At 37.9% G+C, this 15,943-nt stretch overlaps 1 protein-coding gene across 1 annotated transcript; it reads right to left on the bottom strand.

Annotated features, from left to right (window-relative positions):
• Window positions 1-6,126: 6,126 nt before the first annotated feature.
• LOC111896725 (uncharacterized) lies at window positions 6,127-7,886 on the bottom strand. The gene is made up of 3 exons (XM_023892707.1): window positions 6,981-7,886; window positions 6,753-6,856; window positions 6,127-6,466 (listed from the first exon to the last, which is right to left on the bottom strand). Exons 1-3 carry the CDS (start codon window positions 7,884-7,886, stop codon window positions 6,127-6,129), a joined length of 1,350 nt encoding a protein of 449 aa, XP_023748475.1.
• Between the last annotated feature and the right edge of the window lie 8,057 nt (window positions 7,887-15,943).

Raw genomic sequence — 15,943 nt, 5'->3', positions numbered from 1 at the left:
ATGTTTTGGTGTAACATAAAGTATTAGCTATGAAATACGTGCTATGTGTTATATATTATATGTCTATTTGAGACGGGCTTGGAAATTGATGTTTTATATAGGTGTTAAATGATTTAAAATATATATGTATTTTATATCTACAAATATGTTGGGTAGAACATGGGTAGATAAAATAGTGGCGACTATGAGACGTAGTGCCTTTTGAGTAAGCCTTGGTGATGATGTGACTTCGTGCCTGTTAAAGTGAACCTTAGTGACTATGGAGTTAGCGCCTATTGTATAAACCTTGGTGACTATGGAGTTAGCGCCTATTGTATAAACCTTGGTGACTATGGAGTTAGCTCCTATTGAGTAAACCCTGGCGACGATGTGACCTCGTGCCTATACCTCAGGTCCATGCTTAAGAATGTAGGATGGATGATTCTTAGGGTAGATCCTTAAGATAAATGGAGATAATGGGGGATGGGTAATTGGGTTGATTGTTTGATGATTAAACATAATAATTATATTATTGTGGATTGAAAACCCTATATGCTCACCAGGCTCTCAAGCCCGACCTACTCAATTTTCTTTGCATTACAAGTAATGACACAAGAGTATAAGTTGGTGGACTTGACGAGAGATTTTGGATTATAGATCAGTAGTTATAATAACTATTGTAAGGTCTATTTTATACTGTTTATGCTTTTGGTCTGTATCGAAACATGACATCCCGAGGTTTTATTATTTAATAAAAATACATTCTCTTTGAGAAATGTTTTGATAAATGGTTATCACATTTTGTTTTTGGGACAAATTCCGCAACTGTTTTCTTTAAAAGATGACTCTAATTTTAAAACAAAGCATAAACAAACCGGTCTTTTCTGGCCGTGAAATTTGGGGATGTCACAACTATAACATGTAAATGTTGTTGTACTTTGAAATAGTATGATGTAGTTTTAATCCACATAAAACCATAATATAAATGTTCCCTGATATGTAATTTTCTGTGTCTTAAGAAATTAGTATAGTGTAGTTGTACTTCTATGAAATTCTATGAGTGTATGTGCCTAGATCCACCAGTTGTACTATAAAATACTGTATTGTAGTTTTATTATTTAATAAAACTATGTGAAGTTGTTTACTTGTTCGTACAATAATCGTATTGTTCAGTACCCAATTGTGTGTAATTATAACCATGCTTGATGAGCTAAGATGGCCTGAATACGATGTTCTTCAGGGGTCAGAATCGGTACAACATTTGTCACTCCAGGTCTGCCGACCTAACTGTAGCTAATAGTTAAGGTGCGGGATTGCCAGTCCCATATAGATCTATACACAAGTGTCACGCTCTCCCTTTAGGAGACTCTAGTTAGAATTTCAGGGCTTTATTTGGTACTTAGATAAGTACGTGAAGTGTGTCTCATAAAGCTATATTGACGATTACATGTAAAATAATGAAAAGTCATTTTGCAATGAATAAACTATATGTATATTTCATAAACTATATCTATTATAGTTTATATTGTTTGTTTTCCATAACGTATTCTGAACTAGGTAGAGTAGTGCATATGATTCATAAACTATACTTATTATAGTTTATATGTTTGTTTTCCGTATTGCATCTCGAACTTGGTAAAATGATATGTAAGTTCCATAAACTATACCTATTATAGTTTATATGTGTGTGTTCTACTAAAATGAAAACCTTTGTATTATTAATGAGTTTGCAAGTTTGAATCGTAAAATCCATGATAAATATGTTCCGTGAAATTTAACATTTATGTCTAAATGGTACTAAAATAGATTGCAAAAATCTTGTTTTTGTTTAAAATTTTTAAATAGTTTTATACTTATATAAATGTAATACTTATATAATTATGATTAAAAAGGCAGTCGAATAAATGATTATACCCTAAGCCCACAACCAAACAAGGAACAAGAAAAAAAGCTAAATCATCAATTCTAAGCCTGTTGAATCTTATATATGTAAGTATATATTTTTAGTAACGACAATGATTGGTATTATTTGAAATAATTTAAATATAACACAAGATTTCTTGAGTTTTTCTTGTATCCCCCCCTAAAATAATGAAAAATGATGAAACGTAGGGGTATGAACTCACCTCGGGTGTGTGTTCTTGGTTGGGTATGATAGGGTTGCGATGATCCTCGGGTTAGAAGACATGTAAATAAACGTATCCTAATATTATTTAACACATAATAGTGTGTGAATAAGGTGATCTAATAACACAAGTGTTTCATAAAACACTAAATAATATGAAGAGAACTTACAATCAAATATGGAAGATCTTGATACTGGGAATATATGAAGGTGTGTAACACCCAAATTTTCAAATACTTTTTCACATTTATAAAACACATTTTCATTCATGATTGTCATAAAAACATCATTGTATCACATAATCAATTCATAACATCACATCCCAAGATCAAAATATGTAAAAGCTCCTCGAGTGTGTACTGATCAAACCGACGCCTACCCGCGATCCTCACTATTACCTGAAACACATAACACAACACTCTAAGCATAATTGCTTAGTGAGTTCCCCAAAATACCACACACAACACATATTAGCCACTCGAGGCTATAACTCCGTTTGACCCTCTGGTCAATGTGTCTCAGTGGGACCCTCCAGTCCCATAACTCTGTGGTCCCTCTGGCCCTAACTCTGTGGACCTTCCGGTCCTAACTCTGAAAACTCTGGCACATACATAGCATAAGTCACATAGAAATCACATCATGCAAAAGCATACAAAGTACTCTGTCACATAACTCTAATTACCACTCTAGGTAAAGTATAGTGAGAAGACTCACCTCGGGTAACTCGGTAAATCTTGAACTCTGAAAAATCCGATCTAGCCTCCGCCTAATCATATGAAATAAGCACTCTAAATCAATACATCCCTTAAGGCTAGGATATTTCCTCTCTTAGTACTCTCAGAAGGGTAAAAGACCATTTTACCCCTCTCATGGCCCTAAGACCCAAAATTGACCAAACCCTAAAAGTCAACAAAAGTCAACTCCCCAGGTTACGCTGCGCGTACCACACATGTACGCTGGGCGTACCCAGTGTCTTCACAGAAAACGGGGTGCGCGACCCCTTACGCCGCGTGTACTGGGATTACGCCCCGCGTAACTCCCAGTTTCAGACTCTAAGCATTCTGGGGTCTTAATCAGTTAAGACTCATGTCCAACTTCTAGATCTGACCATTTCTAACCCTCTTAATCCATAAAGTTGGTGACTTTAAGCCTTTGCATGGCTGGACAAGTCACTAACACCCATAACATTCCATTTCCCAACTCTAGAAAGCTCCTAACTCAAGCATGACCTCATAACAACGACCAAGATGGCAACTTTATGGATCTATAACACAAATATTACTGAAATGGGACAAATCTAGGTCCATGGAGTACATTACACCCATAAAGTCTCCACCTTTGGGACTTTTAACCCTAGAACTGGTCCATGCAATCATCTAGCCAAATAAGGAGGAAAGTTTTGAACTTTATACCTCCAAATACAACTCCTTCCTCTGTAGATCTCAGATCCAAACTTGCACTTCAAGCTCTAGCCTCCACAAGCTCCTCTCATTCTTCTTCACTAACACACCAAGGCTCTTTTAGCTCCAAAACACTCACTCTCAAGCTAAGGACGATTGGGAGGCTCTCTTAGGGTTTCACTCACTGATATGGAGGCTGAGAAATGAGCCTTAGAATCCATTATATAGTGCACAAGTCCAATATTAGGGTTTGCGTCTGGACCCATTACGCCCAGCGTATCCAGGCGAGTCCGCGTTCAAATTAAGCGCATGAGTACGCGCAGCGTACTCCCCAGTACGCCCAACGTACTCATTTGCTACAATAACTCTTTCAAGGGACCACTTTTGAAAACTTGACAAAATGGAACGATATAATAGCTTTACCTGGATTTCGGGATGTTACAAGGTGAATTTCAGAGAAAAGAGGTTTGATATTTGAGAGAAATTGTGGAAGATTTCATTCACTAGAAGTTTTAAATGATCCCATTTTGTTTCTTACATAGGAAGGAAAAGATAGGCGGTTGAGGTGATGTTTACGTTGGTAAATGGAATTATCACATTGGGAAGTTAGATTAAATAAAATATCTAGATATTAAGGTGGATTTTGGCCAAGATAAGGTTGATTATATTCCCAAAACCGAAATCTCTTATGTAAGGTGTTTAATTTGGATTTTAACTTAACCTTTTGACTTAAGTTGAATCATATTATCCTATTTCAACATGGTATTTAGTATATATAAACATATCAACCTATATAAACATATATACGCATGGTTTTCAATATAAGTATATATAACTTATATAAGTATGCTTTTTGAAGGATTCTCATACAATAACTTATATATACATGCTCTTATGGCATTAAAAGTTCTTCTTGTATCAATGTTATGGTGTTAATTCACTTTTTCCCGGTTGTATTTTAGACTTCTATTTGAACAAGTTTAACTTACATTGACTTGAAATAACAGGTTGTTACAGTCTAAGAAAGAACACCCAGGTAAATCTAGAAAAATCATCAACAATGACCTGAATATATATTTATTACCATGAATACTTTCGATCCCAGATAGACCACAAAGATCAATGTGCAATAATTCTAGTGATTTAACGATTTTGGTATTGATGATGGTTGAGTGACTCTTCGTACTTTACTTTCCATGTTCACAAGCAGCGCACAGATTTTCGTTCTCGAATTTCAGAAGTAGAAGGCCACATACAAGATCTCCAAGTACAAGTTTGTTTATATCCTTGCAATTCAGGTGGGAGAGCCTTCGGTGCCATAGCCAACTATCATCCGAAGATGCTTTCATAAGAAGGAAAATGGCTATCTTCCCTTTGATAGGTTTCAAGTTTAGTGGACACATTTCTCCCTTCCTATTAGACTTCAAAAGCATTGCCTTGGATTTCTTCTCTATGATCTCATAACCCTCATCATCAAACGACACCTTAGTCCAGTACGTACAACCAATTGTGAAACACTTATTAGATTATGTTGCAGGCCTTCTACATAAGCTAACTTCCGAATGGACAATTCGCCTTTTATTTCTCTGGTAGCATTGTTTCCAAACTTTACTCAACCGCTATCATTTAACAATCTAAATTCCCTAGACTCTTCTCTCCTTCCAGATATGTAACGTGAACAGCCGTTGATGATATACCATTCTGAACCGTATTGTTCGTTACGCATAACCTACAAATTTCAGAGAGATTTAGGAACCCAAACCATCTTGGGTCCTTGTGAGGATTTCTTAAGAATAGGAAATATCTAATTTTTATCAACCCAAAAAGATTTCGATTCAAAACATGATTCTTCCCCTTTTTGATTATGAAAACTTCCATTTTGGCATCACAAAGATTTATTTCAACAAAAGTGGATTTTCGTTGAACATTTTCTTTAATTTTCGGAGCCTTTTGTTTTGAAAATATCTTTTGCGCCATTTTCACATTTTCTTCATGTGACTCGAGAGAAATCTCCGGTTCTGAAACAACCTTACTTTTTCCTTTAACATCCTTTGATGGGATGTTAGCTTTTGAAAACTGCATTTTCGGAGAAAACTTAGAGTTTTGCTTTTCAGTCGTTTTTGATGCATGTGTTTTTTAAACATGTGGAGTTGAAAGCTTTGGTTTTGAAAAAGGAATTTGTTTTTGGTTTATGAATGGGAGAAGAATTCTTATTTGGATTTGAAATTCTTTCTGAATTAATATAACTTTGATTTGAATTCTTATTTTTCCAAAAATGTTTTCTTTCTTGCAAAATTTTCCTATATCTAGTATTCATCTGTCTTTTCTTTTCATTCATTTCAGAAGCAAATTTGTGAATGTTAGACTTTGGTTTCTGCTTTCGGATTGGCGTATAGGTCTGTTCGGAAGAGGTTTCACTTGGAACACTTTTGGTGCCATTAGGACCGACCTAATTGTAACGATGGTCAACACGATTCAATGGTTCCAAAATGTATTTTCCTTTTGTTTTCCATGAGGTCATTTTAGATAGACCTATTCTTTTATCTGCGTTGTCAATTGGTCCAGACCAGAAAAGTTCATCACACCCAACAACATTATCTTCATTAACTAGGGGTGTAGTTTTTATGTATCATTTTTGTCCAGTCCATTTTTTACGAAAACTTGATTCGGAACAATTTGTACTTTTGGAAAAATTGTGGCTTTTGCATTCAAAACACTTGAACCTTTACTTTCTACGAGACGAATGAATTCAAATAAATTTTCATAAATCAACTTTTTGTTTGGTTCAATATTATTTTGTACAAACTCTAAGCAATCAACTTCATCCCCTACAAAAATCCCACTCATTTCGCTTTCGTTAAATTCAGAAAAATTCTCATTATCATGAGCATTTTCCGAACTCAATTTATTGCACAATGAGTCATATTTCGGCGTAGAGTAATGTTGAAATACAAACGCTTGGCTATTAAACAAAAAATATTCCTTTGTTTTAGAAAAGGAAAATTGTCTCTCTTAAGATAAATAATGTCATCTCTAGATCTATTTAGCTCAACTTCCAGCTTCTCTATCCTTAACCCCCTCTATTCACTTTTAAACATTACCCTGCTGATTTGATCAGTTAGATTAGCATTACTAAGACGAGTTCATTTTAAACTATCACTGGAATTAGAAGAATTATATTTTAAATCATCAAGTTCTGAATCATAACTAGACACAGGAATGTTAAGAGATTTAAGTATAGAGTATACCTTGTTGATGACCTTATTGCACTCTGCCACCTGCTCTGTAACAGTCTTTGCTGCGAAACAGCTTCCAGAGTTTTGACTGTCGTCTGTTGTGTATCCTCTCTGTTCTGCAATGTCATTATGAACCATTAGACACCTAGTCTCATAGAGTTGATTTTCTAAATTTACCATAAAGAATCCACCATGTGTGGGTTTCCTAACTTCATCGTCTTCGGAGTCAGTCGATCACACCTCAACACGCCCATCTTCATCACTTCCCTCTTGCACGATCAACATCGACTTGGCATTTGATGTGCTCCTCTTCCGAAGCACCTTTATCTTCTGAGGATAGTAAGCGTCATCCTTTTCAGACTCTTTCTTCTCATTCATCCTCCTCAGCATGCATTCCTTGGGAAAGTGGTTTTTTCCATGACAGTAGTTGCAATCGTAGCCTGAATCACCCAAGACCTTTTTCTCCATTTTCTCTTCATCACTTTGAGAGTTCTTCAAACCCTCATCTATAGCCTTTTCGAAACTGGAATTGCCACCCTGTATGTATTTATTCCGAAAACGAGAGAAAATTTTCTTGTAAATATTCTTGGGGTTTGAAACAAACAAAGCCTTGTCTTCTTTGGAAATCTCACTATCAGAAAGATCAGATTCTGAATCATCTTCAGACTCCTTCTTTCCCTTTGCAACTAAAGCCAGCGATCCCAAACTAAAGACAATTTTCACCTCCTTCGTAACTTCATCTTTGTGTGATCTAAGAATTCCCACAAGCTTTGCTAATGAGTAGCTCTTGAACTGTTCATGTGCCTTCACAGTAGACACAATCGCTCTCCACTCGGATCTCAATCCATTCATGAATGTGACTTTTTGCTCAATAACTTCATGCCTGAGATTGTTTTTAATCATTATGCTTAACAGATGATTAAAACGATTGAAAGTTTGATCTATTCTTTCATCAGCCTTTTGGGAAAAAGCACCAAAATCTGATAGAAGCAATGTTTGCACTGAGTCTTTTATATCAATGTCACTTAAATAAAGTTCCTTTAGCCTATCCCATATCTCCTTGGCAGTGGTACACACACTCACGAGGCGAAAAGTACCCAGAGGAAGAATAAATTGTAATATTCTCATCGCCTTGATGTTGCTCATCAGCTTTTCTTTTTCATTCTGAGGAACATTAATGTGTTCAACAAGAAGAGCGTTGTACTCAGCCTAAGTCTTGGTAACCTTCCTGGTTGCTGTGTGTGAATATGCCTCATGTGTCATCGCATGCCACATTGTTGAACCATGTTCTTCAATACCTAGAACATAGTCTTCAAAATGCAATGCCCAAACATCATAATACTAAGGGGAGAGGATTGGAATCCTTGTAGTGAATCCAATACTACTAGAAAGATTGAACGATAAAGAATGAGGATCTTCTTGCTGCATGATGTCAAAAATTCACAAAAACACAGATATAGAATCAGATGTGTAAAACAAAACTTCGAGTTTTAGGGTAAAAATCATAGATTTAGATCTGACGTCTACAATCGATAGAAACGATAGAGATGAAGAGAATAGATCCAAGAAAAACACAAAACCCTAATCGAACTCGACAGAAGAGTAACGACTGAATTACACTATCTCCTGCTTTGATACCAATTGTAGAATCAATAATACTCAAATCGATAGATTCTATAAGAGATGTGAATTAAATAACATGAACAAAAAATATCAAAGTAGCATTGAATGCTTTAATTATCAAAGATCTAGAATAGTTTAACGTGAACTTCTCTATGAGAGCTAGGTAGGGAGATACAATTGTTAACCTTAATTTACACATGCATGCAGTATTTAAAGGCTATACAATAAGCACAAAACACAAGAATAGATAGGTATGTCTCGGAATAAATAAGCACATACTAAAAAAATTTGACACAACACTAATAAGCCCAACAAATCTCCATGATACACTCCCTGATCATGCCATAGATCATAGGAGTCTGCTCAAGAATACTACACGTAATCTCAGACGATATGAACTCCATCGTCTGGTCATCAAGCTGCCCGACTCTAGAACATGAGCCCGAACCCTCCCCAATATCAGAACTGCCAACTAGTCTGCCTCGTAATACCACTATACTAAAAATAAACCAATACAAACCATCACAATATGCATCGAAATATAAACATCGGGGAATCACAACTCCACAAGCTCCCTGGCTTCATCGCTGCCCTCCGTGTATCGAGTATGGATCCTCTGCTTCCAGTAGTACATGCCCATACTACCTTCCACACCTATTTGTACTTTCCACAAGAAGTGCCTTGACTCAACCAAGTTCCTTTATATCCCACACCCCCCCACATATAAGACTCCCAACACTAGATCTCATCCTAGGTTTTCTTAGGGCAACTCCACACCACTCTCCACCATCAGCTGCAGAAGGAACTCCCGCTAACTTCTTCTAACTAGCTCATAAATACAATTACATATCACTAAAACTAGGTAATTCTTCGAATGAGAGGTCTCACACTACAACGGTTGGACTCAAACAAGAGCCGCTCAATAGAATTAAAACCTAACCCTCTAAAATTATTTAGTTCCCATAATATGTAACTTAGCATATTCGTTTACTCTTTAGCTGAAGCTAGTTAGAACTCCTAAAAGCACAAAGCATGCAACATTCGAGCATCAAGTAACAGAACCAAGCATCACCTAATTAGGCCATCCTATCACTGACTGATCAGTACTATCATGCAATTCTATAAGCTCATACAACAGGCATACAAAGACATCTCTCCTAGATCCTTAGCCATAATCTAGCATGCGATTCACAGATTCACAATTCGAAGCTTATCATAAAACATGTATGGGTATTTTGGGATAACTTACTTGAGCTCGGGTAATTGCATGCACCAAACCATTCCATATTTTAGAAAACTCTTTCTAAGAATTTATTATTATTATTATTTTTTATTTTTTTCTTTTTGAAATCTCTTACCAAATCCTCAGTTTGAGTTCAGACACACCCGAGAGTCTACCCAAATCCCTCAAACTAAGGCTCTAAAACCAACTTGTAACATCCAAAAATTACGAACAAAAAATTTCATTTTTGATTTAAGTAAAAATAGCATTCCAAAACATTGTTCATACAACCCAAAAAATAAGTATGCCAAACATCATAAAAATCAGAGTATGTCCCAAAAACATAATCCATGTGGTGTGTACGATGTAGTCAACCCAAGCTCTTCACCTTGGAACCGGAAGTACCTAAAAATAAACTAGAAACCGTAAGCACAAAGCTCATTGAGTTCCCAAAACACCACATACCATACATATCATATAACGGGCCCTACCCAATGAGATACGGGCCCCACCCACACTCGAATATCGGGCCCCGCCCATACTTGAATAACAACGAGATACGACCCCCTCCCACACTCAAATAATGGGCCTTGCCCAATAAACATACATATAGAAGCACATAAGCACAATCCTATGGACCCAAAAGTCAAACAATCAATCAAGGCCCAAAATATAGCCCAAAAGACCATTTTACCCCTACCCTAGCTTGGTCTAAGAATGAAGCCCATAACCACAATCTAATGGGCCCAGAAGTCACACAATCTATCAAGGCATAAAATATGGCCCAATTTCCAATTGGGCACAATCCCTTCACATGGACCTTAGCCCAAGGCTCAATAATGTTCCTGACCCAAAAACTCCCAAGATTAGATGGCCCAACTAAACCCTACCATTCTAAGCCCAAAACGAGGCCCAAACCTAAGGCCTAACATCGAAATGCCATCAGACTAAGTACGTTGGGCGTACTCAGCTGGTACGCTAAGCGTATTGGCTCAAAGGCTTGTACGATGCGCATACTGGCTTATACACCCAACATACTCTTCTAATTAAGCCAATTTCTATATTTAGCTCCTAACCTATTAAGAATTTGTTCCACAATGTAGATCTAACCTCCTTAAGCTGAAATATCATGTAAAGTTTCTAACTTTACATCCATTCATGACCATAAGAAGCTCTAAAGCTCAACAAGGACTTAATGAATCCATGAGGCCCCTAAACTCCATAAAGTTGGCACATTTATGCCAAAGGAGCCCATGAAGACCTTAGATCTGAAAGAATAAGCCTTTGGGACGTCCTAATCCCATTATCCATCCAAACCATGGGTAAAAAACATAACAATTTAACCCAAAAAGAAATCTAAACATCTAACAATCAAGATGGGAACTTGATACCTCAAAAGCTTGGCAAACAAGGTGGTGATTCTGGATCCAATACCTCCTCTACAGGCTAAGCAACTTCTAGCTTCTTCAACTCCTTCAAAATGCACAAAAGTGAACACCAAAAGCTCTCCAAAGGCTCACACACTCAACAATGGATGCTATGACTCGATTTTAGGGTTTGTGGATAGTAGAGGCTGATATGGAGGCTAACACTTGGGACTTAATGGCATTATATACAGCTTGAACCCTAAAAATTAGGTTTTTGGGTCTAAGCACGTGCGTTGCACGTATATCCTTGTACGCAGCACGTACGTGCATGCCTCCGCGTTCCACTTTAGACCAATTACGCCATGTGTACACTAGGCTTACGCCCAGCATACAGTCTCGACTAAGCCCACACATAGAAGGCCCAAATCACTAAGCCCAAAGCAACATAACTACTTAAGACAATTAAATAAATAATAGCTTAGAACCATCGGGTGTTACATACCGGCTTCACCCAAGTCCTAAATGTCCAAGCATTTCTCATTAATAAAATAATCACAATTTCCCAAATTAACCTTGGTCAAACTTGGTGAAAGCTAACAAGTCAACTGAGTCAACCCAATCGAGTCAACTCAAAACGCGTACGCGAGGAGTACTTCGAAGGTACGATAGGCGTACTCAAGCCTTGACTACAGTTGGGATGTTTGACCTCGTACGTGCTACGCACTCCAGTTACGCAAGGCGTACACCTAGACCTCTCAAATCTCCATTAAGAGCTTAATGCATTAACCTCTCACGTCCATCTTTCAGATCCATGGAAAAAAATAGTGCTAGGAGTCATAAAGTTCAAACTTTTTGACTTTGCATGTCCATTAAGTGCTTAACTCAACATCTTAATGCATTAAGACCTTCTAAGGGATGCATGGAGTGAAACTAACCCCCAATACTACATTTTTATGACTTAAGACCCCTCCAAAGGTCTAAAAGGATGCCTTATTGGGTCAAGAACATGTTATGCTCAAGAAACACCACATTTGGGACAAAAAGAACCTAAATAAGATCTAAACGAAACTTCACCAAGTTCAGAACTTTATACCTCCAAGTGATGCCAAATGATGTTTTGTTTTTGGATCTAAAGTGATTCACTCCTCCAAGATGGTCTCTACTTCCTTCTTTCTTCTTCAAAGGCACAAAACACACACACACACAAGCTTAGAAATGTTTCACAAGGTGGATTAGGGTTGCAAGGACGTTTGAAAGGATGAAGACTGATGGAAGGAGCCAATGTTGGGAGTTAATGATGAATAAATAAGGTCCAAACCTTAACAATTAGGGTTTGGGACTTCACTGTGTACGCCTAGCATATGTGGCTCCGCCCCAACAATCCAAAAGTGGCAATAATAGCCCCTCCCATCCACAAGTGTGAGATAAGTCTGACATCATTACATAAAGTTGTAGTGGTCGAAACAAGGATTCCGGGGATATAAAGAACGCCAAAATCCGAGTTATAACGAAGAAGTTATGGCCCGCTGAAGTTTTACGGCAAAACCGGCACGACACTGGGAGACGTGAATAGTGAATTTATGATGGAGGAATTTTTAGCCTTAGTGATCTAAACCAAAGTTGTAGTATATGTTAAACCGAGAACATCCATAAAAAGAACGTCCAAATCTGACTTCGTATGAGGAAGTTATGATTTTTCTAAGATTCGTCTTAGCAGTGCACGACCCGAAACTCGAATTTTAGTTCGAGCGGTTTTTGGCTTACGCGAACTAAATGAGAGTTGAAGATCTCATTAATATGAACTCAACAGTAAAAAGAAAGACGAAAACAGAGTCCGTATGTAGAAGTTATGAATTTTACGCGGATGTTTAATAGTATAATCTCCTTGTACCGTTAAATTTAAAATTGGTCGAGAATTACCCGACGGAGTCAAAATGAAAGTTGTATATCTTATTTTTACCTACGTGTGGATATAAAGAACGTCAAAAATGGAGGTCGTATGTGAAAGTTACGGATTTTAGAAGTCGGAAGTGTGTTGTGCGAAAATGGGTGATGTGGCACAATCTTGGCCATTGCTTTCTCCCCAAGTCTTGCCACTAGATGGTGACATGTGGCACCAAGTTCAGCCAATTTTCACCCTATAAATAGAACCTCTCTCACCCTCATTTTCTTCACACCTTTCTTATTCTTTCTTCTCTTTACTCTCTCTCTCTAGAACCTCTCTCTAGCCTCGAAACCCCCCCCCCCCCCCCCCCCCCCCCCCCCCGAAAACCCTAGGGAACCTCCTTAGCACAAGGCGGAAGCCCCACAGTGCTCGACGGCTCCAAGAAGAAGAGATATTAGGCTCGGGACTGCTGCTCCAAGCAAAGCCCAGTTTTCTATAAAACCCGCTGTAAGTGAGCTACGCTTACGCTATTTTTAATATATCGTTTATTTAATTATAGTAACATTATTAGGAATTTATAATAAGTACTTGAGCTATTATTATGGGTTATATAAGTATTGTTTGACGCTTATATAGTAGTAATAATAGCTAGACTATTAATTAGTCTCGACGAATAATAGACTAAACTCTAGTGGTAATAATACTAGGTTTCATCGAAGGAAATTATTTTTAAGAAGCGAAGCGCTGTCTGAGTTCGGATTCACCACCTTTTCAGGTGAGTGCATAGTTACTTTCAGCTTACACATACATATGAAGTATTTTATATAAATTATGTGCTGTGTGTGCATATTATCTGTATACTTGCTATCTATGTTGGATGAACGATTTTATACATTTTTAAATGATATAAATTGTATATGTATTTTATATCTACAAAATGTGTTGGGTAAAACATGGGTAGATGTAATAGTTCCTGTGTGACAAAATAAAACAATGAGAGGCCTCGTTATAGATGTTATTGATGATCCAGTCATCTAGCGGAGTATAGATGACGACCACGGACTATTCTAGACAGCCCAGTGGAACGCTAGCAGGCTCGCAACCTGTAGGTGTTTATTTGAACTACGTGTTTATTTGAACTGTGTGCTCACCAGGTCTACTCCATCCCCCACATGGTTTCCTTAAGGACATTTATTGCTGAGGAATCCCCTTAGCAGTAGTGTCCATCCCGATGATAGTCCTTAGACTAGGTCCCTTGAGTTAGATGTTTTAGGGACGTAAAGTGAGGATAACGGGAACGGGTAATCGGGTTTGTTTGGTTTGATAAAGTTAATAAACTTATTTATTGTGGGTTGAAAACCCTATGTTCTCACCAAGTTCCCAAGCTTGACCCACTCAGTTTCTTGTATTACAGGTAGTGGCGCATGAGCATTGATGTGATGTCTTGGGATGAGAGATTAAGGAATTTTAGGCTTGTAAATACGGAATAATGTAGTAAGGCGTATGTTGTATTGTTTATGCTTATTATCTGTATCGAACATGACATCCCAAGTCTTTTTAATGAAATACATTTATATGGAAATGCTTTTGATAAATCTTTATCATATTTTGTTTTGGGACAAATTCCGCAACACTTTTATTTAAAAATGTTACTCTGATTTTCAAACAAAGCATAAACAAAATCGGTCTTTTCTGGCCATGAAAATGGGGATGTCACAAGTGCACTCACGGAAAGTTACAGCCCTTGTAGGCCCCAATGTGGAAGTGGGGATAGATTACCTAGATTTCATTACGAGGTTATCGATAACTGCGAAGGTTTTTTTGCTATCTGTATGATAGTTGATCGTATGACAAAGAGTGCTTACTTTCTAGCTATTTGTGAGATCTTTTCAACCGAGAAATTGGCCGAGATTTATGTCCGTGAAGTAGCGGATTGTCATGGGGTACCGACTTCTATTGTGTCAGACCAGGATGTTTGTTTTACTTCCAGATTTTTGAAGAGGTTTCACGAGGAGTTGGGCACCTGATTGCATTTCAGTACCACCTATCATTCATAGACAGAAGAAAAGAGGATATGTTGAGAGCATGCATCATTGATTTTGGTGGGAGTTGGGACTCCTATCTTCCTTTGGATGTGTTTTCTTACAACAACAACCATCATTCCAACATTGGCATGCTTCTTTTGAGTTCCTATATGGGAGGAAGTGTCAGACTCCTATATGCTGGGGTGAGGTCGGATAGAGGTTCATGAGGAGCATTGAGATAGTGCTCAAGAAGACAAAGATTATCCAGCTGGTCAGACAGAGGTTGCAAGTTTATTACCTTGGAAAGGTGTTATCCAATTCAAGAAGCAAGGCAAGCTAGGCTCCAAGTTTATTAGCCCTTTCATAGTGATAGCCCGAGTTCGCAAGGCGACATATCGGTTAGAGCTACATGCAGATTTGAGTCAAATTCACGGAACCTTCTATGCGTCTTAGTTGAGGAAATGTATAGCCGATGAGTCAGTTGTGGTTCCTTTGGAGGAAATTCATGTCGATTGTCGCTTGAATTACATCGAGAGGCCAGTGGAAATTCTGGATAGGAAGGTGAAGACCTTGAGGAACAAGGTAGTGAACTTGGTCAAAGTTCAGTGACAACATCAGAAAGGCTCTGAGTGGGCTTTGGAACCCGAGGATGAGACGTGTGAGCATTACCTTGATCTGTTCGCAGAGGATGACTTTGAGGACTAAGTCTGATTCTAATACGGGAGAATTGTAACACCCGATGTCAGATATTTTTCATTCCAGTCCTTTTTTGTTTTAATTTTTTTTCAAATGAGGTCCTTACGTTAGGCGTACAAGGTTGTACGTCGGGCGTAAGTCAGCTGGCTTGCGGCGTGTCAATAGTAGAGTATGTTGGGTGTACGTGTGAGTAGATCGGGCATCGTCGTGCATTCCCTAAACCCTAATATTTTGGGTTGTGACCCCTATTTAAGCATCATAATCCTTCTTTTACCTTCTCATGACCAACCTCCGTCCCTCTAAACCCTAAATTCGAAACCCTAACCCTTGTGAGTGAGATTTGAAGCTTGAGAGTGGTCCTTGAGTGTTCTTGATAGTGAAGGAAG

Source organism: Lactuca sativa, chromosome 3 (genome assembly GCF_002870075.4).
Source record: "Lactuca sativa cultivar Salinas chromosome 3, Lsat_Salinas_v11, whole genome shotgun sequence".
In the NCBI taxonomy this organism is placed as follows: Eukaryota; Viridiplantae; Streptophyta; class Magnoliopsida; order Asterales; family Asteraceae; genus Lactuca; species Lactuca sativa.
This window is presented reverse-complemented; position numbering and strand designations above follow the sequence as displayed.

Bases quoted from the DNA above. Each gene is read 5' to 3' on its own strand.
- LOC111896725 (XM_023892707.1), bottom strand. From the start codon at position 7,886: ATGAGCAACATCAAGGCGATGAGAATATTACAATTTATTCTTCCTCTG. The intron at 6,857-6,980 runs GTGTGATCGACT...ATGACATTGCAG, and splicing joins ATGAAGATGGGCGTGTTGAG to AACAGAGAGGATACACAACA. The intron at 6,467-6,752 runs GTATACTCTATA...TTTGTTTAATAG, and splicing joins GCAATAAGGTCATCAACAAG to CCAAGCGTTTGTATTTCAAC.